At 35.4% G+C, this 27771-nt stretch overlaps 1 protein-coding gene across 4 annotated transcripts; it reads right to left on the bottom strand.

Annotated features, from left to right (window-relative positions):
- Nucleotides 1-397: 397 nt before the first annotated feature.
- Nucleotides 398-27562, bottom strand: RASGEF1B (RasGEF domain family member 1B). Of its 4 annotated transcripts, none has more exons than XM_072405301.1 (15): nt 27271-27562; nt 18422-18559; nt 16203-16385; nt 15067-15189; nt 14401-14538; nt 11685-11897; nt 11517-11591; nt 10591-10686; nt 10404-10506; nt 9461-9540; nt 8920-9015; nt 6113-6208; nt 5239-5362; nt 4855-4927; nt 398-3681 (listed from the first exon to the last, which is right to left on the bottom strand). In XM_072405301.1, the coding sequence occupies exons 2-15, from the start codon at nt 18515-18517 to the stop codon at nt 3657-3659; spliced, it is 1521 nt and encodes a 506-aa protein (XP_072261402.1). In that variant the 5' UTR covers nt 18518-18559; nt 27271-27562; the 3' UTR covers nt 398-3656. The 4 variants fall into 4 exon arrangements, with proteins under 4 accessions (XP_072261402.1, XP_072261403.1, XP_072261404.1 ...); XM_072405302.1 differs by lacking the exon at nt 27271-27562 and adding an exon at nt 19190-19335; XM_072405303.1 differs by lacking the exon at nt 18422-18559.
- Between the last annotated feature and the right edge of the window lie 209 nt (nt 27563-27771).

Consider the following 27771-nt stretch of genomic DNA (forward strand, 5'->3'; position numbering starts at 1 on the left):
ATAAAAGGTTCCAGCTATAAGTGCCTTTTCCAAATCATGCTAACCCTTACGTTTTGTTAAGCAACCAACACATGAGGCCCTGGTGGATGCAATGGCCTATATTTTTCAATTAAATGGAGAATTAAACAAATTTTTGCACTCTTCATTTTTGGTGTGATGTTCTTCTCCTTCAATATACTCTTTACCTCCTTAAGACCCCTACATCCATAGGAGTGAATGAAGGCCACTGTATTCTGCTGGATATTTTTTACTGCACATCACAGGTCAGGATATGAATCTAGCATCTAGTCACATCTTCTAGACTAGAATGGTGGACTCTAAACTTTGGGCTTGGCTTTATATATGTCCAGTATAGTAAAGAAAGCAAACAAAAAAAAACATAATATAGACAATGCTGTTTACTTGTATGTACAGTTTAATTTCAACTACATAAATTAGAAATGCATCTTATAAGCAAGTCAAAAAACATTACAGTTGTATGTACACCTTTCAGCTACAAGTAGAGGTCCGCTTTCCATATTTTTGGAATGCCCCATCACTACAGTACCTGTTTATTGGAGTAGCTGGACATATTATATTTAAAGAAAAAAAGACAATGTTTCATGCCCCATGGTTCTGTACCACTAATTAGAAAAATATACATCTTTCACTGTATAGGGTTTCCCCCAAACAATGATTGACTTCGGAAGCTTTGAATTTTGGAATGGTTATGAACATATGGCGCCTCTGTGTTTTTTTTTGTTTTTTTTTAAAGGCTACATTGAATACATGTCACTTTATGTCCCTACAATCTAGTTCTAAAGTGAAAAATAACACTGCATGTATGCAGGGAAATATGTATAAAATAAGAATATTCAACACAAGTGTCCGACCATTCACACTTATATACATGCCTAACAGTCAAATGCAGCTTTTTTTTTTTTTATAAAGTTCTCTTCCTATGTACAGCCAACATGCCTATAATCTAGAATAACATACTACATTGTTTTTAGGGGTGTGAATAAAAATAGCTAGCAGAAGAAAGTGCTATATATTTACACTGCGTTTTTACAAAAGTTTTACACAGTGATCCTTGGTGTCCAATATTTTTTTGGATGAAAATTTTGTAGGTTTCTGCAAAATGGCTGCACAACTATATAACCAACCAAACTGAATGCGGTTTTGATCTTCAATTTAGGACACAGAATGTCCTTTTCCTCAAGGGACCTGCAAAAATGTATTCATGCAAAGTAGTGGGGAGGTGTCTAATGTCTTGTCGGAACAGCTGCTTGTCAGAATATTCATTTCCCTGCAGTTTTCATGTGTGTGAAAATGTCTCCGAAATTGATTATGGAAATTCTGACAAATGTCTTAGGAATAGCAATGAGCATATCATTTTCTAGCTATGGCAGTCACTGGATTTGCCACTAATTGAGTATGTTAATCCCTTTTAAATGTTTTAGAAAAACGTGTTACATGGGTGATTGGCCATCATGTTATTTTTCTGCCTATACAAATACTTAAATTATAAGATATCAATAAACAGTGTGTAGCATTTCTATTAATTCTGTCAAAATAAATATTGTAATATAACAGACCATACACAAATTGTTCAGTATAATTATGTTGAAATTAAGCTTATATATTATTCTTTGCTGTTATTCTACATACATGAAGGTTTACATGAACAGAAAATCTATTTGTGTAATGTTAGCCAAACAGACATTTATACTAGACCTGCAAGGAAACTAATGCTTGCAGCAAGTCATTTGTAACACATTTTTGTATGCAAAAGACTCATTTATGGAAGATGCAAATCAGTAGCTTCAGTAACACAAAATAAATTCCACCATGATAGGAAAATCCTAACTACTGAGCATAATTACCAACTCAATAGGAAACATGGGTTATCATTTCATGGTGATGGTTTTTGTGATCAGAAGAATGAAATTTGTGCCAGTCACAAGGATAAAAATCTCTACCATTGCTATATGGTGCTCAGTGTTTGCTTAGAGAGTAAAACATCCGCCTGTGAACAGCTAGGTCCCTTTTGAGGATCAAATGCTTCCTTCCATGCCCATCGCTGGTGGCTATCAAAACAATCAATAAGAACTAGAATTTGCAAGACTATTTTTGTTTCTACAGTTCTGGCATTTTTGTATCAATCTTATAAAAGGTTAACTGCAAATGAAGAAGTCATCACCTATGACTTCAGATAAACCCAAGTTGGATTTATAAGGAATATCATCACATTTCATATGGAATAGTAAGCATCTACTGTGTAATAAGCATCTATATGCCTTTGCATGCTCATCTGTTTAACACCTGCATGACTTTTAATATTCTTGAAAAATACAGTAGTGTACATACATACCACACCTGTCTTATTTTTACTAGCACTTTCACTTTCCACCATGTTTCTATACAATACATGCAGAAATAAGCCCTCCGTTGGTCAACTAAAATGTGTTGCATTGTTTCAGAAGTGTCAAGCACTAACTTTTTCCTATTTGTAGGATAAGGGACAATGAGGTAAATTGGTCTATGAGTCTGTGGTATAGAACGGAAACACACTTTAGTGGCTTAGTGGAAACAGAAGATGGAGGACTATTCCATAATGAAACAGTAATACAGATATGTGTCTGAAAAAAAACATTATTGTTATTATCTCACAGCTTTTTCAGTCTACAGTGATATAGACTTTTTTTTTTTTTAATATGATAAAATACAGTTTTGACTGCTTTAATGGATTTACCTGTTGTAAAAAAGCACATGTTGCAACTCCTGTACACAATTGATGTGCCGGACAAGGTTTACACCTATAGGTTGTTTGTAGAAGAAAATGGAAAAGGGTTTTTTTTTGGTAAACAGTACTTCTAATTGAATACTGATACCAGGTAAAACAGGAGAGGGGAAGATAGGTATGCTTGAGTAGTATGTTCAGTGCACAACTTGCTCTGAGCTACGTTGGACAGAGCTGGGTGTAATAAATAAAGGAAAGTCATCAAAACACAACCAACATGAATATGATAAAAAGACAATACAAAGAAAGAGTACATAAGACTGTAAATAGATTAACAAGGTAACAGTCTATTGACACATTTACTGTGCTCTGTGATTGCCTACATTCCAGACATTGGTCAAGATCTGGAACAAAGGCAATGGCGTTTTGAAATAATATTATTTATTAACAGTTTCCAATAGTTCACAGTTATCTGTTTACTATCCAGCAGTAAACTTGTTTAGAAACAAATCTGTTCAGCATTTATGGGTGAGGACTCCGGCCAGCGAGAGATTTTAAGTTTTTAACAATTTTTGTTTTTCGTGTCTTCTCCTCCTCTTCTACAGCACTCACAGTTACTATGTTCTTATTGTGTAGGGGCGACAGCTGGGTTGGATTGATAAGCAGGAGGTAGAATCCAGTAAGGAATCTATACGCAACTGAAGATGTAAAGCTGAAAATACGGAAGACTGTGAAATTGCCATAATTGTTTGTTCTAAACAGGCACCAGAGCCCAGTCACTGGAAATTCATTTAATTTGCTTGTCTGCCCTCAAGCTGCAATGATTCACGTCTGCTGTGCTGGAGAAACGCCTGACATGCTCCAATCAGTCAAATCCCACTCAGTGCAAATGTGTCCATAAATAATGGCCATTTCATGGCAGAAACTTCATACATTAGGCTCTGCCCAATAGTGCTGACCTGGAAAAAACAAACAAGGAAATAAAACAAGATATAACAGACAACAATAAATCTTCAGTAGTGAATCCTCAAGTCATAGACATACACAAGCACCGTCACTGCTTGTAGGATTCTAGATTATATAAAATCTATTATCAACTCCATTTTTATTATAGGTCATATAGAAGTTGACTGATTTGTTGCTGTGGACCAAGTCCATTTATTAAATAGAATCTTGAAAAAGTTGTTCCTTGATTCCTAGGCTGCTTACATTACTTATTTCAGTATTGAGAGTTTGACACAAATTCATCGTAATTCTATGTGGTACCACTGCTGGTGTAATTTCACCACAACTACCATGGAGCGCAGAGGTCAGAAAATTGCTGGATTCATTGAAGGCATTTAACATTAATATTTTCCTTTGGAACGGTAAGTCATCTTAAAAGCAATATTTTAGTTACAGTTAGCAAGCCAAGAACTGATTGTCAACCAAATTCAATGTCGTAGATAGCTCCACAGTGAGATATTATAGTTTCTGACTTCACCTGGGAGTGTTCCCACTCATTGTTTGTGTACCAGCTCCTAATGTTGTAGTCTTTATAACAGGGCCGTCCAACTCCAGTCTTTCTGGGCCACAAACATGCCAATACTTCATATAATGTCTGTGGATTCAGGCCATTCAGGACTAGAGTTAGACGTCCCTGTTGTAAAACCCTTAAATAACTTCAGGGATATATGAATGTTGCCACATAAAATGGTCTTAATATTGCTCTATTTTGAACTAAAAGTGCAAATTGCCTAGGAAAATTTAATTGTTGGTTTATCTCATGGTGAACCACACTTTCAAAATGTCAAGGATTATAAAAAACAAGTTCTAAATAACAGGCTACCATAATGAGCTCATCCACATAGTGGCACCGCAATAGAAAACTCAACCCAGTAAGCAAAGAACTTATAATTTAATGTATCAAATATGTAACATGGGAAAACTAACATATAAAAGACAGTGGACACCAAGCAATAAAATTTAAGAAAAAAAACATACAAATAGGTTAAAAATAACACAGAGGCTCAGTTATCTGGCTACTCAATGAAAATGGTCACTGGATTTTGCAAAAAGATTTTTGAATATGACTATCCAGTGTGGCAGAAATACACATAGGCTTTGGGGTTGGTATGGACCCTGACACACACCTCAGACTTTTCCATCTGTCCTTCTCAATATGATTTTCAGGACTCTCATTTTCATAGGAGGCCAGGTACAGTGCTGCAGAATGAAGTGAAAGCAAACTTTGGTTAGAAAATATGCATAACTCCGATAAAGCACTAAATATAAACCTAATAACATAATATTGTTAGGAATATAATATAATAAAAAAAAATAATTATTCATTTACACCATCCATTTAAGCCAACAGAATAATTAATTTAAAAGCTTTCCCAAACTTACTGTAGGGACTAGATTGCTTTAGATAAATTGGCATAAAAATACATGATAACCAATTTCTGTTTACTGTAGTTGTTTTTTTAGGTACCTGCTGTCTTTATTATTTATATTGTAATAGATAAGATTCTTACCGTCTTCACTGAATATTGGAGCCGTCAGAACATAATGTAGGATCTTCCGATCTTTTTCAAATGGACACTCAACTTGTTTCCAAGCCATGAACTCGGTGACTTGCTTTGCCAACTCCCAGAATTTCTAAGAGATTGGAAAAAAATATGCATTAGTAAACCTATATGAAAGAAAACATAGGGGAACGAGCTACAATTTTACATAACTAAACTGTCACAGTGATCTTTAAATAATTGGGAAAATTACAGAAGAATTTTAATTGAATTATTTAAAGAGCCTTGAGACACTAAAACAAAACAGGACAACTTCCGATACATTACCAGATCACAAAACCCTGTTTGAAGCAATTAATTTATCTGATTACATAAGTATATCTTTTCAAAATGTGGTGCACCTATGGCAAAGAACAACATTTGCTCCCATAAAATTTTGCATAGGAATACTGATGTTCAACACTAGAAGCACGAAGTTTTGGCAGTAGGGATACAACTAACTGCGGTTACCCAGTGCAAATCAATCTGAAGTCACCTTTTATAGTCTTGCTTAATTTAGTAAGGTGAAATATGATTGCTTGCTATAGGTTATTATAGTGAGTTACATCATGTTTTATTCAGTAAAACAATAGGGCAGTTTTAGTAAAATTTTAGGGGATGCAATAAAAAAATAAACTGATGTTGATGCCCAGATCATCAGAAGTCTCACTTAATTTTTCCAGTGATTATGAAAACTCAATTGGCTACTACTGGCCACAACTCCGTTTTCTACTTCTGTTCTACCAACATGTTTAACAAATAAACCCCAATGTATAGACAGTGAGTTTATTGTCAGTCTCACAGATTGAAAACTAGCTTAGTCCTAAACAGGCAGTTTACTTACTTCAAAATTGACATGTCCATTAGGAAGACGGCTGGTACAACCCTCATTTAGAAAGTAGATGTCCTTGATCAGCAGACTGCAGAATGGGATCACAATCTATATAACAAAATAGTAAGATCCATAGTAATTATTATCAACAAATCTCCATGTTTTATACAGTTTTTTTTTATTTAGACTAAAGGCATGCAAATAGCTTATAGAAGAGAGTAACACATTTACTGCAGTAATAGCACAGGTAGAAATGTTCTAACAGTCGCAACACGTCTGCTGTAATTGTAACGTCTATGAAAAATGACAGCAAGGCATAAATGTGCTTAAATATTGAAGAGCTACTCTCCTAAATGGATGCCGCACAGCAAGCAGCTTGGCGGCTGTCCAAAACACAGAAAGAATTCGACACAGCATTTTTGGAATTACAAGCTTCACTTACTAAAGATGGATATTTTATTTATAAATATAAAAGCAAAAGTGTTCAAGTATGTCAGCAAATTGGGGAATTGTGGGATGTCACCAAACTGGCTGTTAAAGAACTTTAGTGTTTAAGTATGTAATATTGGCTAAGCGAAGAGTTTCCCTACATATTTTCTTTGGAAAGATTAAAAAACTCTCTTCTAGACCATTCTTTTTTCCAAAAACTTTGATAGGGTATGTCTTTGATAGGGCATGATAGGGTATATGGGGTCTTTTTTTAAATATACATTCACACATTTTTCACATTAGATTTAGTCAGAAAATGTGTTTATCAGTGTTTATTCATACATATTTCCACACAAAAAGCGTTATTTTTTTTTGAATGGAATTTGTTTTACATTGTAGGCCTATAATTCTTAGGCATAACTAATAATATTGGACATAGTTCAGTGAAATTTAATAAAAAAAAAACTTTAAATAAAAAAACAAATAGCGAAACATGTATTTTATATATATTTTAAAGATCTCTTTGTATTGGACTCAATACAGCTATTTTGTATTGAGTCCAATACAAAATTATTTGAATTTCACGCCCCTCCTCCCGCCCGCACCAGCATCACCGGGAAACCCTGGAGAACTTCTCTCCATTCGGCGGCTGAACACTGAACAAAGAAGACGTGTCCGGAGGAGCTGTGGGACCAGCAGGACAAGGTAAGTGGGTTTTTCAGTAGTATTTTGATGTCATACAATGTTGTATGACAAACAGATTGCACTGTAACGGTATTTACTACCATTTGCTCTTTTGAATTTGGCACCAGAGTTAAGCCAGCGTGTAGCCGCCATAACTCCGGGGTACCCCAGCCAGCTGTTGCGGCCAGCGTATTTCCGCGGCAGCCTAATGACATTGTCATCAGGGGACGTAAACCGCTGGATGCAGCTGCCGGATCGGGTGCTTTTCTGCACCTGACTGGAGTATAAGCCGAGGGTGACTTTTTCAGCACATTTTGGGTGCTGAAAAAGTAAGCTTATACTTGGGTATATACAGTAATTATTTTTGCACCTAGAATGCCATAATGCTTTTTAGGTTTTATTGAATCTTCTTTAAACATTATTTAAATATTCAAAGAATATAACTTTGAATCTTCCTGTTATGTCTACTGCTAGTCCTAAAGTTAGCACCTGAGTGAACCACAGACACATTGGTTCCCCACAAATGGTATTGAGAGTTAACAGATTAGCAGTTAATATGCAGGAAATTACATATGGAGATCTTGCATAAAGCTTATAAACAGTAAGCAATCTGAAGTTTTTAATTACATTTTCAGGCAATTCAGAATGTTTTGCAGTGCTCATTTTCAGCAAGATGCTGTTAAACCAATGTAGCATAACTGACATGCTTCATTGAAGCTTCTGAATAATACATGTTTTAAAAGATAGATTATTCTTCAGCATACACATGCTTGTCTAATGAGTTATTTGGTAGATATAGTCTGGTTAGGCATTTTAAATTAAACTGTGTTGCGCCTGGCTGAACAATGACGTCGAAAAAAGCAAGAATGAAGACAGCTTTCTGTAAACCTGTGCCAGCTTGAGCAAGTTCTATACCATAATAGTACTAGAATATACTATAATTTTTACTCCTACTTTTTCTATATTTCCCTGATTTATTCCACTATCTATCCAAGATACCATGCAAATACTGACTTGTAAAAGTCAGTGCTTGCATAGGGTTTTATACACACATTCCACTAGACCATGCATGGGATTTAGGTACCTAACTGGAGGGTTATTGTTAATATTAATAATAAACGGGATTAATAAAGCGCCAACATATTATGCAGCGCTGTACAATAAATAGGGTAAACTAGGCACCTTACAGTGGGTGCTATATAGTGTAACACACTTGCTAGTCTTTACAGAATAAAGGTTCATTTTAAGTCTATTTTTTAAAACATTTCCGAACAACTCATCTGTAAAATATACATTAGGGGTATTTTTGTAAGTAATGTATTTAAGCAGCTTTTTTGTACAAGCAAACATAAAACTTCATGTGGCCTGTATTGGCCAACTGGATTACATGGTGTATGGTTATTCTTGTATGTAATACGTTAAAATGTTTCTGATTTAAAAAAAATAAAAATAAAAAAAGAATAGTTACTCTAGTCTGCTAAAAATCGCCAGTTGACAGCTGCAATCTATGTAAGAAGTTTCAATATGGTATTTTTGTAGTTTGCTTTGGTTATCAACTGCAGTCTCTCTAAAAAGGGTAATATTGATTTTTGTACTTTTATTACCATTAGCTGCCATCTGTGTGTATTCTTGTCTAAATCCATTGTGTAAACAATAGTAACATCTGTCCTTCTACAAGTGTTTGCCAAGTTGTATGGACAACATACCTTCTCCCTGTTGCTGTGGGCGGTTAGAGACCTTTGAGCTGCACCACGCAAAGCAGTTCTATAATTGTAGAAGTTGCTGGAAGGATCCATTTGATGCTGGAACAGAATTATATGATTATATTTTTTAGACAAAACATGACATTACATATTATATAAAACAGAATTATAATGCACAAAAGCCATGCTGATGGCAGACTTATGGTGTCCCATTTAAAAAAATAAAAATACTTGTGGCCCTTTATTTATACAACTTACTAGATATAAACCTAAACTAAAACCTCAATGGCAGGCCATCAAACTCAAGAAAATATACATGATGCTTCTAATTGGTGTTACTTTAAACCTACAGCAGTATAATGACAACTAATCATTCCCATTCTTGTGATTTTCCCATCCCCCAGCTTTAGTTCTTGCAGTCTTCAGAATTTAATTTTTATATCAAGAAGGTAAAAACTCTCCAACTGGGATCAATCTTTTTTAAATGAAAATGTTAATTTCCTTTGTAATAAATTACATTTCATATCATAGCAGCCTCACATACCTCAAGAATATCAAACTTCGCAGTCTTGACTTTTGCCCAAGTTTTCTTTAGCCGAGACACAGGGCTCATGTTCATGCCAGCTGCAGAACATAAAATACAGTGTAAATAAGTTTCAAAGCATGATTTCCCCAAGCTTGTATTATTAAAAAAAAGGAATTCACATGAACTAAAATATTTAAAAGATTTATATTAGTGCGGCAAGTATATTTCTTTAGGTCACATTCTTAGCAGTAAAGTCCCAAAAGTAAACTGTTACAGAAATTTACATTTAGCAAGGAGTTTTATATATATATATATATATATATATATATAGTCACACAACACACAAATACTTTATGGGATGTAGTAGTCCTGATACTTGGGAAGTCGACAAATAGATAATTCCCATAGCTAATATCCACTTAAATGTGCAACAGGTGGCACAGGCAATCCCTCCAGCATGGGTCAATAAATCTTTTTAAATTGACTTGGACATGTAAAGCTAAATTAAACCTAAAAAACATACGCAGACAGCTAAATGAATGATGAAATACATATAATAGACCAGTTTTACCTCCTTTAGGATTTGTATTTCTGTCCATCAAGTTCTGATTTTTTTACCAGGTACAGACATAAAAATGATCTATTGGATGTGGCATTGGCTTTACTATTGTCTATTGGTGAAGTTTTAACCTTTTAGTAGCTTCCACATGGCATGACATTTATTCATACAATCATTGTGTTATCTAGTGTTTGGGAGTTCATGATTAGTTAAATCAATAAGTTAACAGTTAACAGTTAGAGGAAGTAGTTTTTTTTATATTGCAATTCCCTTATTGCCCAACTGATAAGCACAGATAAGAGTTTAGATATCTAAGGGAACTTTTTCTTCTCAATATAAATTATATACATACATACACTCACACATTTATCAATATTCAAATTTATTATTAACTTAACTTACAAATAATCGCCATCAGAGAGTTGAAATTTCCAATGTTGAAACATTCCCGAGCAACGTCAATAAAAAACTCAATTATCCGGGCTCTGTGTTTCTTCTTAACAGGCTGTGGGTTAAGAGCAATAAAAATACCTTAACAGAGAGCCTAAAGTCTAACAAATAAATGACTGCTATTGTCTTCATTTCTTACCATGCAGATTTCAGTCGCAACAAGGTAGCTTAGCCGATTAAACCACTCTACATAGGCTTCCAAATTACGAGTCCTTTTACGATCACTGTAACAGCTCTGTTGTGGAAAAGGTTTCATAATAAAATGATTGATATATATTTAGATAAATGTAAAAAATCATAACATTTAAAGTTGAGCACTAAGTTTGAAAACCAGGGTCAGACGGGGTAGTTTACAATTTTGGAAATGGGCAAGGCAACTAATCTATCCTTATTTTACCTTTACATTACATAATACCTGCAGAGCATTTAAAGTATTTTCAATTCTATTGGTAGATCTATACGTTTGTTAATCATATTTGTGTTACAGCTAATAATGAGCCTTGTTTCTTTGTTTGAGGTGTAATTATATATCTACATGGGCACAGCCTTATTTTTGTCACTGCATTTGCCAGCTTCTGCTTTGAAGTGCTACACAATAATTGTGCTTTTTTGCTACTTTTTACATTGGAGTCTATGAGTTGGCTGACTCACTGAGAACAATACATTCCCTGTGTGGCTGATGTTTAACATGTCTACATTAAATATAATAACACAAATAGGGAGAAGCAATCCAAAAATTGGAAAAGCTATGTCAGATATGTGATCAGTAAAAATATACACTTTCCCTTTCAAACAACTAACAATATGTTTTCTATTAGCGGTAAGAAAATAGGAAGTGGTATACAGCAACACCTAATAAAATTATACTATGTGTACAAAATAGATTTTTACTTTCATAGCTTTATCAGAAAATGTCATTATGTATCTCGTAATAGGATAGTATGAATTCTTTAGGCCACAGGGCATAAATGTACTAAGTAACATTCTGTTATCCTATTCTAGCGCAATCTATCTGTGACAATGAGAGTATAAACCTAAAATTAGAAACCCCCCCAAGCACTTTACCTCATTGTTGTCTAATGGATCCTTCTGCACAAAAGCTTGTACAAACTCTTCTGGTCCAATGTAACTTAGCCTCTCCTGTAATGCAAGTTGTAAATGCATGAGTACATTCACCATACATCAATTTAGCTTTAATGCTTTAAAAAGCTTTTTTTTCCTCCTGTTGCTTACCAGCTCTATATGAGTTAGCTGCTGAGCTAAAGTATAGGGGTCACTACAGATGCTGATGATATCCCTCTGTATTGACTGTGGCTTGCTCTTTAGGATGGCCATACGATCAGCAGACTGGGCATTGATTTTGGCAATAAGTTCCTCATACTGGCTTAAAGCAGCTAATTTCCGGATAAGATTTTGTATAATTTGCTGGACAGTTTTTCTGTACATCTGAAAAATTAGTAATGTTTTAGAATTCAAATAAATCAAACATGTATCATCAGAAAAAAATCTTTAACAAAGATGAGAAAAAGGTCCTCCAGTTTCAGGAAAATCATACTCATTGGAACAATAAACTTAGACTATAGTAGGAACATTAGACTAGGACTACAATAAGAACATTGGGCAAAGCTTATTAATTTTCAGACTGTATAATAACTCCTTGAAAAGTAAAAAGAAAAAAAAAACTGTTGTAGTAAACGTATCACTTTTCCATCCAACATTCAGAGTTAACTTACACTAAACAGTCTAACAGCCGATGCCAATATGAATCACGCTAAAGGTATTTTGTTGTATTCCCAGCAATGTCTGCCCACATCTAGAAACTTCTGTTCTTTCAACCTTATGCAAGTCTTGCTACTTAGCTGCTGTCCTGCTTTTTTGTGCCGACACAATTAATAGACCCTTGACAATGAGCCGTTCCTAGTAGTGGAATTTGCCAGCACAAACACTCTTAATACTGTTTGATCCCACACTGGCCTGTACAGGGCTATGATCACAGGGTCAGTTCTGTCCTCAAATGTCCAATAAACAAAGGCTGTTTTGATAAGCTATTCCTTGTACATAACATAACCGCTCACACATTTTTTAAAGAATTACATGAAAGAATACTCTTGATAGTTCTTCTAGTTAACTATTAAAAGAATGCACTGAGCTGAGATAGCATTGTACGCCGACTTTGGTGCTAGGTGATCCCTGCTGAGTATTTGTGGGGTAATGTAGCACTTGATTAGTAATCTTTCTGTATTTTACTTTGTTTATTGAGGAGCACAGTATGTTACCGTTAAATTCCCTGCACCGCTGAACCTTATATCAAATGACATCAGGGACATCTATTTGTAGCAGACAGAATTCAAAGTGTCGCTATTCATACAAATGCTAATACTGAGGTCTTGTGTTGGGAATAGCTGTGAATAACTATCAGTGGACCATCTAGTAGGCTCAGAGACTACACAGTGCTCTTCACGTTATTTAAAAGAAAAAATGCTGAATGTTTTTTTCTGCTTACAAACTTTATCGTATCGTAACAAAATTCTAATCGTATGGTTTTGACCTTAAATCTATTTTTGTGATCTCATAATGGGCTCAGTTGGTTATATTGGCCACACACGCTGCACGTTAAGTAAACACTGCATCTACTAATTGTGTATACTGTGATAAGACTACCAATGTAAGTCAATGGCTTGAAAGGCATACATGTGCAGATTTTAACTATAACCAAAATTTTTTATGACTGGTTAGGTAATATTGGTTATGGTAAAGTGGAATGAAGTCACCTGAAACCTCCCCAACAGATCCATCAATTGGAACAATACCGTGACACAGGTTTAACTGCTATACAAAAAAGCCTAGAGTTAATAGGCTACTACTATAAAAGTTACCCCAGCCTGGAAATAGCACGGTATCAGTAGTGCTCTGCAATCTGCATGTACTTTGTAAGCTTTATTGTGACATTAAGTCAATTGTTTTCCATCTTTTTTCAAAGAATTGGCTAGAATATTATTTGGCATCCACCCAAACTGTCTTAAGCATGCAAAGCTGTTGCATATGCATATCAGAAACCTCATTGAGGCAGACAATAATAAATTGTTCCCTATAAAGCACATCAATATAAAAAAAATAATATTCACTATATAGATTTGTTTGAAAAAAAAATATCAGAAACTAACTTCTATCAGTTAGGTTATGACAAATGACCAGGTCAATGTTTATTTTATAGAAGGTCACAAGATGAACCCATCTGAACTGCTAATAGCCATGGAAAAAGTGCAGTCATTCTTGTGATTTTCCAAAAACAAAAAAGGTCTTCTAGAGTAGTATAATGAAAATAAAATAGGGAAATATTACGTGTATATCAGACAAGGAGCTTGTGTGAGCAATCATTGTCATGTGAGGAATCAGTACACTATGATAGACATAAGGTTAGGAAGGTTTCTGTGAACTCAATGTAGTCATCTCTTGTGCACCATGTAATATTTATTGCATTCAAATCTGTGCTGCGACATGTAGTAGCTTTAAAAGGCATTGTTCAAGACAAAAAAACAGACCTTGCCAAGCTATTCTCATTTGTCTAACAGGATATTAGTGTCCAGTCTTCTGAGCTGCACACAGCTAGTATAAGGAAAATACACGTGTATCCACTACTTTTAGTAAAATACTGGTGTGTAGCTGCAAAGAACTAATGGTAATGGGAATCTGTCACTTTTGATCACATTAGGCACTTACAGAGTACATAGTACACTGTGTAATTGGGCAGAGACACTTACATTTAGTTAGTTTGGAAAATGCTCTGCTTAAATTTAAATATGAAGTCTAAGCCAATGAGCTGGACCAAATGCTCCATAAAGCTCAAGCTACAGAAGAGTTGTCATATGCATGAAAGTAGACATGTTTTTCTGTAAACGACCTCAGTATAAATAGCTGCATAGAAAGAAAAAAGGGAAAAGCACTTTACCTCATCTCCATGAGTGATGCGATGAGCTGTGTCCTTTAGATTTCTCATCATTCTCTCATCTCTAAAATCATAAGGAAAGGTCTCGGTCCATTCTGTTAGCAACTGAAGGATTTTAGGTGCAATTTTTCTGATGTGGCTCTGTGGAAGAACAATTGAAGACTACCTTCAGGAAACTAAAAAAAACCTAATAAAACGACTCATCTAAATGATTACTCTTTCTCATTGAGTTCCAAATGGATTGCAACAAAAGGAAAAACAGGTATGAAAAGAGAGAGGCAAGACATGCAAACAATTCAGTGTTAGATAACCTTAGATTGTTTATAAGAATGAGATGTCAATTCACAAATGAAAATCTAAAATTCATGTATATGCAAGCAAAGAAATACAGATCATTTGTTTCCTATGATTACTCTCCATCATATCAATATGAGTTAACCAGGAGAGTTGTTTAAACCAAGCTAAATAAACCAGTGGGGACAATCAGCTCATGTCCCTGTGTGCTTTTAATCACTTCCACCATCTGATTAAGAAGAGGAGGTTTCAGCAGAAACTATACAGCCTTGTCTCCCAAATCAGTAGAATAAACTGCAGAGAATCAGCTGGAATGTAAGATATAAACTACAACAGGGTACTGTTTAACCTTCATGAGACTGAGGGGTAACATACCTTATCAGTGCCTTGCTCATTTAGTCTCTGCTGTTCAATACAAACTTGACAGACTTTAGCCATTAACTCAAATGGATGCATGAAGAGTCGAGAGCTGAGAAGAAAAGTAAAGATGTATGTTCTCTGCAGAGAAAAAGAAAAAGTGAAAAAAGTTGTTATATATTTTGTACTGCAAGAGAACACAATGGTCATAGGCAATCTGAATCATAAAAAGGTTATACTACAGGGCAGTGTGTCAAAATGTAGTAAGATGTAAGTGAATATATAAAATCAGCTATATCAACCAAGCTAAATTACATAACCTGTTACATACATTTGCAGGATGAAGACAACTTAATGGTAAGGAGCCTGGGCTTTTATTCTAAAGTATCAGAGTGCATATTACACACTTTTCACTTTGATACATTGAGCTATTCAAGTCAGTATCAGAGTCATTCTTGTAAGTAAGCAAAAATAAGAATGCCGAAATCCCCCCACCCTCCCTTATCAGTGTGAACAAAGTTTTAATTATACAGCCATATGCCGACAGATTTAGCTACATAATTAATAAATTTGTCCATACATATGTTCTAAGATTAGAACTGTAATGTTGTAATTGATGTAGCAGTAATCATTTAGCTTTCATTTACAGTATATCAGCAGTGCCAAGTATATCATTAGCAGTACCTACTAATATGTAAAATGCAACACTAATACACATTTCATTCTTTGCTCAACCTTTACAAAATATGTAGGTAAAAGGGTTAAACAAAATGTATGTATTGTAATACTCATTTTGTTAAAAAAAATAATGTTTAAAAAAATCCATTAACATATCTTCTGGCCATTGCAGAAATGTTGACCACATTGCCATTTATCGTCTGTCACCCATACAGTTTGATATTTTTTTTCTCCCACGCTGTTTATATATTACACAATTAGGTGACCAGCTTTCTGTAATCTTTCCATTAAGCAGAGCTTGCAAAGCTAAAGCCCCCTTTCTTGGCATTTGTTATCTATTTGCCAGCCTGACTTTAGTGTAACATAGATAAGCTATCTTCTTGCTTCCTGTACTGAAAAAGCTTCCTATTCAAGCAGTACACTGTGTAAAAGTGCAAAACCGACAACAGATTTATTTTTGGTTCCCTTCAACTTACATCCGGATAGTAATCAACACTGGGCACCAAGTGTTGGATGAGTGCTTCGAGAGAGCCAGATAGCAAGTTGTTATCTTGGAAATACAGGTCGGCAGTGCTCTCCTCTTTGGAATGATACACGTTACGGTTATAAGTACTGCTGTCAAACATGGCTACCAAGGAAGGGGTTTGTGGCATTCTCTCCTGTAAAAAAAAAAAAAAAAAAACATATGCGATTACAATCACAATATATTATTACTCAATAAAGGTTCTAAGAAAATATTTGAACTGTATATAAACAACCTTGACAAACTCTAGAAGTATTTATGCAGCATTGTATTATTAGATAATTCCAAGCAAACATACTGATCAAAAAAGCTCAAATTCTCAAGTCGTATTAGAGCTTGAGATTGGTTTTCCAGATGTTAATGGATGCTTAACAAGTCAACAGATCCTCTTTCGGTATCAGTAGGAGTAAATTGTTAAATCTGATCCACTAGATTTACTACAATTGAGAACTTGCCATGATCATGTCTTGCCATTGATCATGATCATGGAACTTGCCATTATACATGTTTATGTATAAATGATAAGACTGTCACAAATATTTCTTTTGATTCTTCTCCAGAACATGACATCATTACAACTCCAGCACATTTATAAAACCAAAAAAGGCATCAACCTCCCACCTGATTTTATGAAGTTGGTTTTTAAAAGAAGCTAATTTTGGATTGTGAACAATACCAACAGAATGTGCAGACATCTGATCTCAAGAACAAGGAGTGAAGTGACAGCCTGCAGTTAAGTGCCTTCCTCCCATCTGCACAGGCTATTTCTCAACAAAGAATGTCTCAGAGAGCACTGGTGGAAAGACACTATTAAGTTATTAGCCAGATTCTTTGGAACAAAACGCACCACTCACACATATAGCTCATACTGCCCATTGAAACAAAAGAAGCATTCAATCAACTGAAGAATGAAATAGTTCAGCAAGTAAACAATGACAAAGATCTGAAGTCCAAAACACATACAGATATTAGTTGCCAAGGCCCTAACCTCTGCTAATAATTTTTTTCTTCTGCACAATAGAATATTTGCATTAAAATAGGAGGATTCATAGTCATATAAAGACAACAGGACCATGCTTTGTAAATTTGTTCAGCTGTGGATTGGGGGGGCTGCAAAAGAAAAAAAAAAAAACAGGGATATTTCAATAGTACACATGGCACAGCTTAGCCGAGCAGACATGTACCATGATATAACGGGTCCAACTGTTCCTTTTCGGCTGGACACAAAGGTTCACAGCCAGCTACATAACTGGAAAAATAAGAATTGGGACATTCTTTACTGGATTAGAAAACCAGTGGAATGGGAGCAATTAAATCTTTGTCTGCCTTTTAATCAGATTGGACGAATTGCTTTAAAAAGTATTTTATTTAAAATAAAATATTTGTTTTTGTATTAAAGGTACATTTCTGAAGATGCCAAGAAAGACTTGCTACCGCAACTATTCTGCATAATTGTTTACCAAGATGTTAGAATATCAAACACGGAGTACATGATTTGCTATTTAGCCATGTACAGCTATCAAATGTATATCCTTTGAAACAATCTTTCATGATCATTTTCAGTGACAGTGGAACAAAAAATGCTTTGAGAAAAAAAATGCATAGAATTTGCTTAACAATAGTCAGATCATTCTCAAAATGAATAGCATATAACACTAATACCTAAAAATATGTAATTAGGTGACTATAGGGATAAAAAACTTTTCTTAAGTGAAGTTAAAATCTTTAGTGGCAAATAAAATAGCTGCGTATGAAAGCCTGTCCTGACTATAGAAAAGGTCAGTTCTCTTAAATGACTGCAAGCCTTAGGGCATACTACACTTGCGTGACTATATGAATATCACAGCCTAGGCTATGTCACTTAGTATTACGTGTCTTATGCACAGGCATCAAGGTTCAGGATAAAACTGTCATGTCTTCTTAAAACACTTTCAAAGAAGAGCAGTAAATGGCAAACTAACCATATCAGGTGTTTTAGGTTATATATATCTAAAACATTGAACCCTCCACATTCTTTTCTGTGTGCTGTTGGTGACAATATTTGCATTGAGCCTATGTAACATGAAGCTAAAGAGCTTAGTAGTTAATAATAGGATTAGAAGCCCCTTATTGGCACTCAGCTGATACAATAGTAAAAAAAAAACAGATATATAAATATAGAATCTGCCCTACATTGTGTTTTAGGTAGCTGTTAGATGGATTACTTGAGTAAAGCCAATCTTGAAACCAAAAGTTGGACACTGCAACTTTGACATCCTTGAAAACCATTTAGTCAGAGTTCTTGAAAAATCGTCTTGTTGTTCAAGGAACCTACAAGTTAAATATTATATTTCTTAGACATGCTTAGTTAAGAAACAAAATATAGAGACCAAATGGGCACTTTGTATTTCTCGTAAATGTTTATATATAATCCGGCATGAGCAGATGTAGTCATTATAGAACCAAATGTGCCATCTAAAATCTAAATGCATATTCTGTTATTTTCCTTTAAAATCAAATAGATTTTTTTGGGTAGACATATTTCAGCAATGTGTTGTGGCTCTCCAAACCCAGTTTAGCTCTATTCTTTGCTGTCTCAATACAGCTAAATAAAAGCCAGGCTATTTCAGTCTTTTTGCTGGAATCTAGTAATGTAAGTAAATCCCCCAGTTGTTCTGAGGACCTATTGTAATGCCGATAGGAGGCAAACATCAATTACACGGGGCGAGACCATGGACATGATAAAAGTTAGTGGGTGATCTTTAAATAGGCTTGCAGTGTTTCTCTTTAAAATATTTCTGGGTTTCAAACACTGTGCCATCTTGTACAAAATAAGACAGCATGCAATACGAGTCCTTTTAAAAGAAGATAGAGGTTTTGTGATTGTATGTTTGGGAACAATTCAAGTCAATAAATATCTCTCACTCCTAAAGCTACGTACACACGTTCAATGGTTCTCACCCGATAATTGGCTCAGGGCCGATATGGGACGAGAATCTGGCGTGTGTACAGCGCCCAACGTCCGAATGACCGTCCTTGCGGATCCACGAACGATGAACGATCGTAATAGAAGTGAAGGGGGAGAGCACGCAGCGGGATGCCACTTCATCATTCTCCCCCTCCGCTCTTTTTAGAGCAGAATGGTGCTGTATGAAAAAATGGAAAGGATTGTGAAAGATCATTTCCAACGACTATAATTGCACCTGTGTATGCAGCTTTAAACATAGCAGTTTCTACTACAAAAGCTTTGCCATTTGGTTTGCAGAATGACAATCATGTGAATGCCTAAGGTTGGCCTAAGTTTACTATTAACCAACAAACCTAAATTACTGCCAAATACACTATCAAATCATTAACTATAACATTATGAGAAATGGTGAGGATACTAATAAGATACAATTATCCAGTGGGATCATCTACTCAAAGATTTTTTAACTCTATTTTACTCCTGAAACACAATTTGCAATACAAGGTCAATAACTGTTTAATACAAATCTCTATATCTCAAGTAAATAATATGTTCCCTTGATAAAATGCAAAGATAAAACTACAAATAATAAAAAACATGTATTAGTATTACGAATTAGGCAACCCTGGTTATCAAGAACTAACTTCCTTCTCATTGTGAAATATGCAAATACTATACTAAGGTGTGACTAGCTATGAACACCTTATGACAAATACAGTGGAAATGGTACAAATAGTTCTTGCTTTCTTCTGATCTTTACAAAAGGAAGGAAGCCTTTCATGTAGGACTGTAAAAGATGGAGTAATAAACTTTACATTACCATTGCCTGGAGAAGCAAATACACATGAACATGGAGCACTCTGCACAGCTTCGATCATGTTAAGGTTTGATGTTATAAAAGGTTCCCACACCAGGTAATGAAAAGTTCCCATATACAAGGTTTTCTGGGAATTTGTTTGCAAACAACTGACTTGTGAAAAGAGTACAAGGAACTTGTTTTTCCACTTGGTATCTGTCAGTGACCATAGATAATAGCATAAACTATATCCAAGCCCAAAAATGTAATATAAAGTTCACAAAAAATTATAGGTTAGAAAAGATAAGTGCATTACTTTTTCTCTTGCACACAAAAAAATGTTAACTCTCATAATATAAAATGTGCATGAAAAAAGAATTGTGGATGAACTCTACCATTTCACAATAAGTGTTTAATCTCTATTGCAAAAAAGTCTAGAGTCATAGGTGAGCACACCTGCACAAACACTTACAAAACAATAGCACAATCATTCGTCACTCATGCAGGTACACACATGAATGGACCTTTAAAGCCACCCACAACTAACGAACAGTGTGTACTAAGAAATATTTCCTTTTCTGCTGAGGTAAGCAGTTTGTATACCTTCATCGACAAAATTCTGTCTAGACAGGAGGAAAATCATTGTGGCAGCATTCAAAAACCATTTTCATTTGTCAACTAGACCCAGGCTGACAGGATAGAGCAATGGGACTTGGGTGTCAAAGCAATATCAGAAAACATAATTTGACAAAAGGCAATGAAACAGAAAATGCCTTTAACAGGGAGGGAGCCTTGTTAATGTATTTAGAGTAGTGAAATAGAACAGAGAATCGCTAATTGGGATCACAATGTGAGGTTAATGATATGGAAATTGGGCAACACATACACCAGGCACCAAAAATAAAATATATATATATCATTTTTTCATTATATATATATATATATATATATATATATATATATACACATACACACATACACGATAGGTATGATCTTCTAGATTGTTGCCACCTAAATATGAAATGCCCATGCAACATCCCCATTCATATTCTCCAATTAAAATCAATAAACCAAGAAATGTTGACAATAGCTTGAAGTGTGAATAATTTGAAACAGGTCTGAAGGGAACTGAAAAATGCATCGGTATGGTGTCTTGAACCAAGGTCGAGGACCACTGACCTAAACATATGTTCCACAAACCAGTCCCCGGAGTGCCCACCAGGTCATGTTGTCACAATTTTCCTAAGATGTAACAATTGAAGTAATAACAGTACATTGCACTGATTAAAAGAAACATATACCGGTACTTAAAAAAATGGAGCATCCTATTTTTCACGTTTTCTTTAAAATTTCTGTTGTGTAGCTTTAATACAGATCTGGAATCCAGGAACAAATATACAGATGGCAGATTTTAATTCAATTTTGTGTTTTAATTTACAGCCTGGTTTTGGGTTATTAGCTTAGCCTGATGACAGAAACAGCCAGGCTATTTGTATTGATAGACGGCAGCCAGCAATGGAAGCCTTCATATTTTACTCAATATAGGTTTTTCTGGAGAAGGAGGGAGACAAATAAGATGTTTTGGGGGTACCTAAGGACAGGGCAAACTGATTTAGAACTGAATAACCCACAACGTGAGGTCTCTGCAACCCAGTTGTAGTTATATCATCTGTTGTAAGTAAATGTTCTAAATATATCTAAAGCCATTCTTTGCATTTGGGTAAAGTAGAGGAGTGTAAAAATCACTCCCCTAATCTACTCATTTTTTTGCCATTGGGAGATTTCCTTTTACTTCCCCATCTTGTAGACAGTACAAGAAATGAGAGGATGTGTTCCCAAATTCGTTATTATTCGTTAAATGAGGCCACCACTTACATTTAGCAGCCAATCAGGAGGTGAACAGAGCACACCAGAGGAGCACATTGGAAATAAATAATGATGAGCAGGGTTAAATCAGCTAATACTCAACTTTCATGCATACAAGTAGAACACCCAAGTAAAAGTTTTAAAGAATTACCAGCTAATGTGTTTACTGGTCCTTAGATAAATATTATTCTGAGGATCTTCATTGTTATTTCATTACAACAGCACCAGTGTGACTGATGACAGTTACTGGAACACCTTATTAGTTTGTCACCAAACAGTGACACCTGGTAAAATAGCATGTGAACACTTGTGGTATTTTGCAAACAAATGTGGCAATGCCTGTTAGAAAAAGGGAGGATCTTTAAATAGCTGCAAAAAGCAGACATATCAGAATGTTACAGTCCTTTGTAAGGCTGGGAAGGGATCTTTTTATTTGTCTGACACTTGTACAATATGTACGTCATCAGAGGAAAAGAAAAAAGAAAACTGGTTCTCTAACGTCAAACCTGACAATGATAATTTGGCTGAAAGCCTTGTCCATCCCAAGAATTTCAGTATGCTTTAAAAATGATAATTATCTTTTATTATCACTTGCTATAAATAAATGGTATTTGACATGGCATTATATATATATATATATATATATATATATATATATATATATACATATACATATACACACACACACACACAGAACATATAAAGATATACCCAAAGAATATTGGCCATGTAGCCAAACTGCATGTAGCAGTCTCAGGTTTGTTAACTCTTGTTAGTGCAAAGCATCAATATTGGTGCTAGAGAGCAGCTTGGAGAACAAGGAGAGCCCTCACCATAGCTTGGGGAGCAAGGAGACCCCTCACCATTGATTGGGGAGCAAGGAGACCCCTCACCATTGATTGGGGAGCAAGGAGACCCCTCGCCATTGATTGGAGAGCAAGGAGACCCCTCATCATATGCTATTTTTCATATCATGGACTATACACACACACGGACTGTGCGTGTATTGGAGGAGGGCAGTTGCTCTTTACCTCCTCTAACACAGACTTTCTTTATTAATTAGGGACATGCTGGCAGATGGGTCATAAAACATTGAAGTGCCTGCTCTGCACTAGAGAAGTGATTGTCAGCTGTTGCCAGAATAGCTGAACAGATTCTGATCATATGCGCTACCAGAGCACAGCAAGGGGCTGCCACGGCCCAAAATACAAGCATCTGCTGGGGGCGGCACTTCAAAACTACCCTTGGATGTATTTCCCCACTTCTAATAAATGCATGGCTTTCTTCTGCCACTTATATTTTGTAGGCAAGCAAAGAATTAATTATTTACACTGAACATCGCATTTTTCTTTTCCATTTACTGAAGACGTACATTTGCTGTGATGTATTTAAAGGAGATGCGTGACTGTTTGATTAAGCTTTATGTTTTGGAGCACCACACATAAAAGAGAGAAAAAAAAATGCAACCCTCAATACATAAAAGTTGCATTGATGTTACTAATTCATATAGACACAAGATAATGAATTGCTGAAATTCTAAAGCCTTGAAGTATTCATGGGATCTCAATAGTATGGCCCTCAGGTTAGCTGCTTTTATGCCTAAGGTCTCCTTTGGTACCCTTTGGTAGGCTGATTTGGGATTCTGAAGTTTATTTTGTCCAGCATCAACTTTATTTAAGTAAAATTGGTGGATGATGGTTAATAACAAGCTAACATGTTTCAGGGACAAATAAGTTCTCTCTTCTTTAGGGCTTTGAAAAATAAGTTTGCCATTATGAAGTTGTTAGACATCATTAAAACTACATACTACTGATACCAAGGCATTGTTCAAACCAGATTTTTTTTTTTTAACTGGGTAAGAAAAAATTATAGGCGGATGGCAGCCCCTGTAATGTGAACCAACTCTTTGGCACTACCCAAAAACAGCCGGGTGATTACTGAAAAGTGCTGGGTGGTGCGCCCAACTAAATGGGGCTGGAGAGAACACTGCAAGGGTTTCAAGGCAAACCAATGAAGTAAGGATCTTCATTCTACTTCTAAAAATGCAAGTCAACTGGCTCTCATGCCAACCCTCTTACTTTAATATCTTAGTCTATTACCAGGAATATGCCAATCAAAGGTTTTGACTTTTCTCATGTGCATTTATATATATTCCTTGTCACTGGCTCAAACTATTGAGGATCAGTATGACTATCAAAGGACATAACTTTATGGGATCAGATGACAATATTAAGCTCAAGATAACCATCAATTTTTTCGAGTAACAGCAATAGAAGCTTACAGTACACTATATAAGGAAAGCATATGAAACATTCATGGACCATGTGAAAACATCACTTGCTTCATCCACTCCTAACCCCTTTGAAACTTGTAGGATGCACAATATTAAAGGATTTAGTCTTGATTAGGTTTGCATTGGATTGGTTTCACGTCTCATGACGCATCCAAGAATAGCCACTACTGCAACATCACGGTTTATCCCTTACTGAATTATTCCTTCGCTGCAAAAACGTGAGCCACAGTCACACCAGGCTTCTCCAGAGAAGCAATATGAGGGCATCATGATAAAATATTTAAGCAATATATGGTTTTAACATCCATAAGAAGATGATCTTGATTTGTATTCTAAAATGTCTATCAATCTAAATGACAATTAAATAAGTAGATATAAAATAGAAAAGAGTTTAATTTCATGCTTTGCATAAGATGTGAGGCTTATTAATATAACCCAATACGTTATAAGTGACCATTAGGCAACATATGCCATAAGCTGAAACTAATTCAATAGTACAAAAAGCAAGCAAGTAACCTATAGAAACCTTTGATTAATACTGTGACTTCAGTAAACTAAAACATGATTGGACAATTTTTTTCTGCTTAATTATATAGACCAGGGTGTTGTAACTATCCTAATATCCAGTTGTGTAGTTATTTTAATGACAGATATGAATTCATCATAAAGCATGTTGTAACTGAGTCATGGGACATTGTTTGCTCCCAAAGAGTAACAACATTCCTAAAATATATCACAGTCACAACAATGTTTGCTTATATATAAAAAGTATGACCTCACTACTCACAAGTATTTTTTTTTTTACATGAAGTACGCATACATAAATAATACAATAAATATGTGTAATACAAGCTAGATACTCTTACTTATCAACACACAAAAGAAATCATACCATAGTTAGTTAATCTGAGTTATAGGTTACACTGAAATAAAAAGCAAACAGTTCAGTAGTAGTTGTAACGATTCAGCCACTAGGTGGCACTATTCAATGGAATACCAGGGGGCCTTTTCTGACACTCCAATTTCAATTTATTTTTATACAGTTTATAAGAATAAAAGCAATCTAATAAAAGCAATCTAATAAAATGTTCATATTACCAGAAACTGGGAAGTGTTTACATAATAAATACTGTAGGCATGCTTATGCAACAGAACGTTGCTGGGCAAGAACATGAATATTATTTAGCCCAGCAACCTATTTGTACTAGTGATAAAAATTGTGCAATGAGCCCACTACATTGATAGGATGGCATTATAAATGTACATTGTTCTGCAGAACTCTCTCGAGTGCTATGATAATAATTACTTGGACGTATAGTGTTCTCTATTTTATTTTTATATGCAATGAACATTAAAAAGATACCATAAGACCTTATTACACATTTTCAAGAGATCACGAAGATTAATTCTTTCTAATAATCACACTTAGGACTAATCCGATGTCATCCTGAGGGTCTTCAGCCAATCATTTAAACTGGAAGAAATGTCCATCTGCCCTGGAAATGGAATGCAGAATATACATGCATTTACAAAGACCATTCTAAGGTTACTTCAAAAAGGCCTGACCCCCGTCAATCACTCACTAGACAGAAGTCATTCTTTAACAGAGGTTGTCTCTTTATAGTTCACTAGCGATAGAAATATGCCAGTCCATGTACCAGTTACCTAAAGGAAATAAATAGGTAGACTGCCATTACTGATCTCAAGCCTCTGAAAATGCTAACTGCTCGGCAGACATACCAATCAATTGGCATTACTGCACCAAAAGTCTCAACACATGTGAAAATCTGGATTTCATTGGGATACTTTGCTCTGATTTCAATATCTGCACGAATGATCGGATATATTCATTAGATAATAATAAATCTAACGGCTAATAACCTAGTATTTTTAGAATTAGGAGGCCCCTTCTACAAAACTAAATGATGTTAGGACTGGCAATTTTTCTAGAGTAGACTAAACAGTTTAAAGGTGGCAGAACCTATTCATGTTTTCCCAGATAATTTTCAGCTTTCACACAGGGTACAGCTTTCTATAGATTCAATCCATTGCATACCACAGAGCTCCCTATGCAAACTATATTATGATCACAATATAAGAAAATGAATGGATAACCTGCACCCTAGAAAACTCTTGCAAACACTCCAGATTTTCAATAATCCAAATAAATGTGCTCAGTCACCAACATATTTATCAGATCATCTGAAAAATTCTCATCATGTTAGCTGAAAAATCACCATTAAATAAGCCTTATATTCTATTTGACCATGTAAATATTCAATGCCAAACCTTTGATGTGGCCTAGAAACCATTTTTATTGCTGGGAATGCATGACCCAATAAACTTATAAATTTAATTTATAACAAGGCAGTTTACATTTTAATCCATGTTCTATATTCTAGCATTTACTATTATCCAAATAAATCTAAACATTTTCGAACTATTTCAATTTTGTTAACAGACACTTAGGGAGCCAGCAGATGAAACCAGAAGAGCGCACGTATTGAGAATTCCAGTGGTCACCCAGTCCCCAGTGACCATGGCCGAGTTCTCATCACTATGACGCGGATACATTGTCTAAATATAGAAGAGAACAAATAAATTCCAGTGCTGACATTGTCCTACTAGCAGAGACTTTAGGCTACTCAGACAGCATTCCACAGCCTACAGCACATGGAGTACAATCTGATCTAGATAAACACTCCATTCCCACATCAAGTCACCATGGCCAATAATAGCTGGAACATAGCAGGCTGATTATTTTCCTAGGCACATTGAGTCACTACAGGAGACATCATACAACATTCCCATTACAGCTGATGTAACTGCAATGATTACAAACAAGACTATGTCAAATCTATTTTTATAGTGTGCCTTTATCAGCCAAATGTCAGATCAACTCAGGACTAATTACAGATCAAGGCATATCAGAATGTAACCTGTCTACATATCATCTGACATATTATCACATGTCATTTGTGTTTATAAACAGAATAAGTAAAAAAAACAATATTTTTATTTTTGTAATAAACAATGAACACCAGGCTAGCCCTGCTGTAATAATCACACACCATGCATAGCACCAGTCCTATAGGCACAATGATACAACCATGGATTACCTGAAAATTCAGCCTGATGATCAATCCCTGAAGATGTGTTGTATGTATTCCCTCCAATCTTATAAACCAGTATGTCCGATCTGAACAAACATCCGATAATCTTCCAGCTAAGAGGAGTATATTTAGAGTCAGGAAGTCCCAGGGAAAGCTTGGAAACTCTAGCAGTGCTGTGCTTTAAATCCGATCATTATCCCCTATGTAAACTCACTGCAGGACACCTAGACTATGGCAGCACGATGACCACACTGAGATCTGGCATTGCCTCCTATGCTGCTCTGTTTTCATGTGCACTTGTTTCTTAGTTTCAAATTGCATTCAAAGTTCACTCCTCCCGTGTCTCCTCCCATATATTCCTTCCATGTAGAGCAGATTCCCTCTTCCCTCCTACTCTCCTTCTCCTCCCATGTAGATCAGATCCCCTCCTCCTCTCCTTACACACTTCTATGTACATCACATTTCTTCTCTTATTTCCTATACACATATATTCTGTATAGATCAGAT

The sequence above is a fragment of the Pyxicephalus adspersus genome, chromosome 3 (genome assembly GCF_032062135.1).
Source record: "Pyxicephalus adspersus chromosome 3, UCB_Pads_2.0, whole genome shotgun sequence".
Taxonomy (NCBI): Eukaryota; Metazoa; Chordata; class Amphibia; order Anura; family Pyxicephalidae; genus Pyxicephalus; species Pyxicephalus adspersus.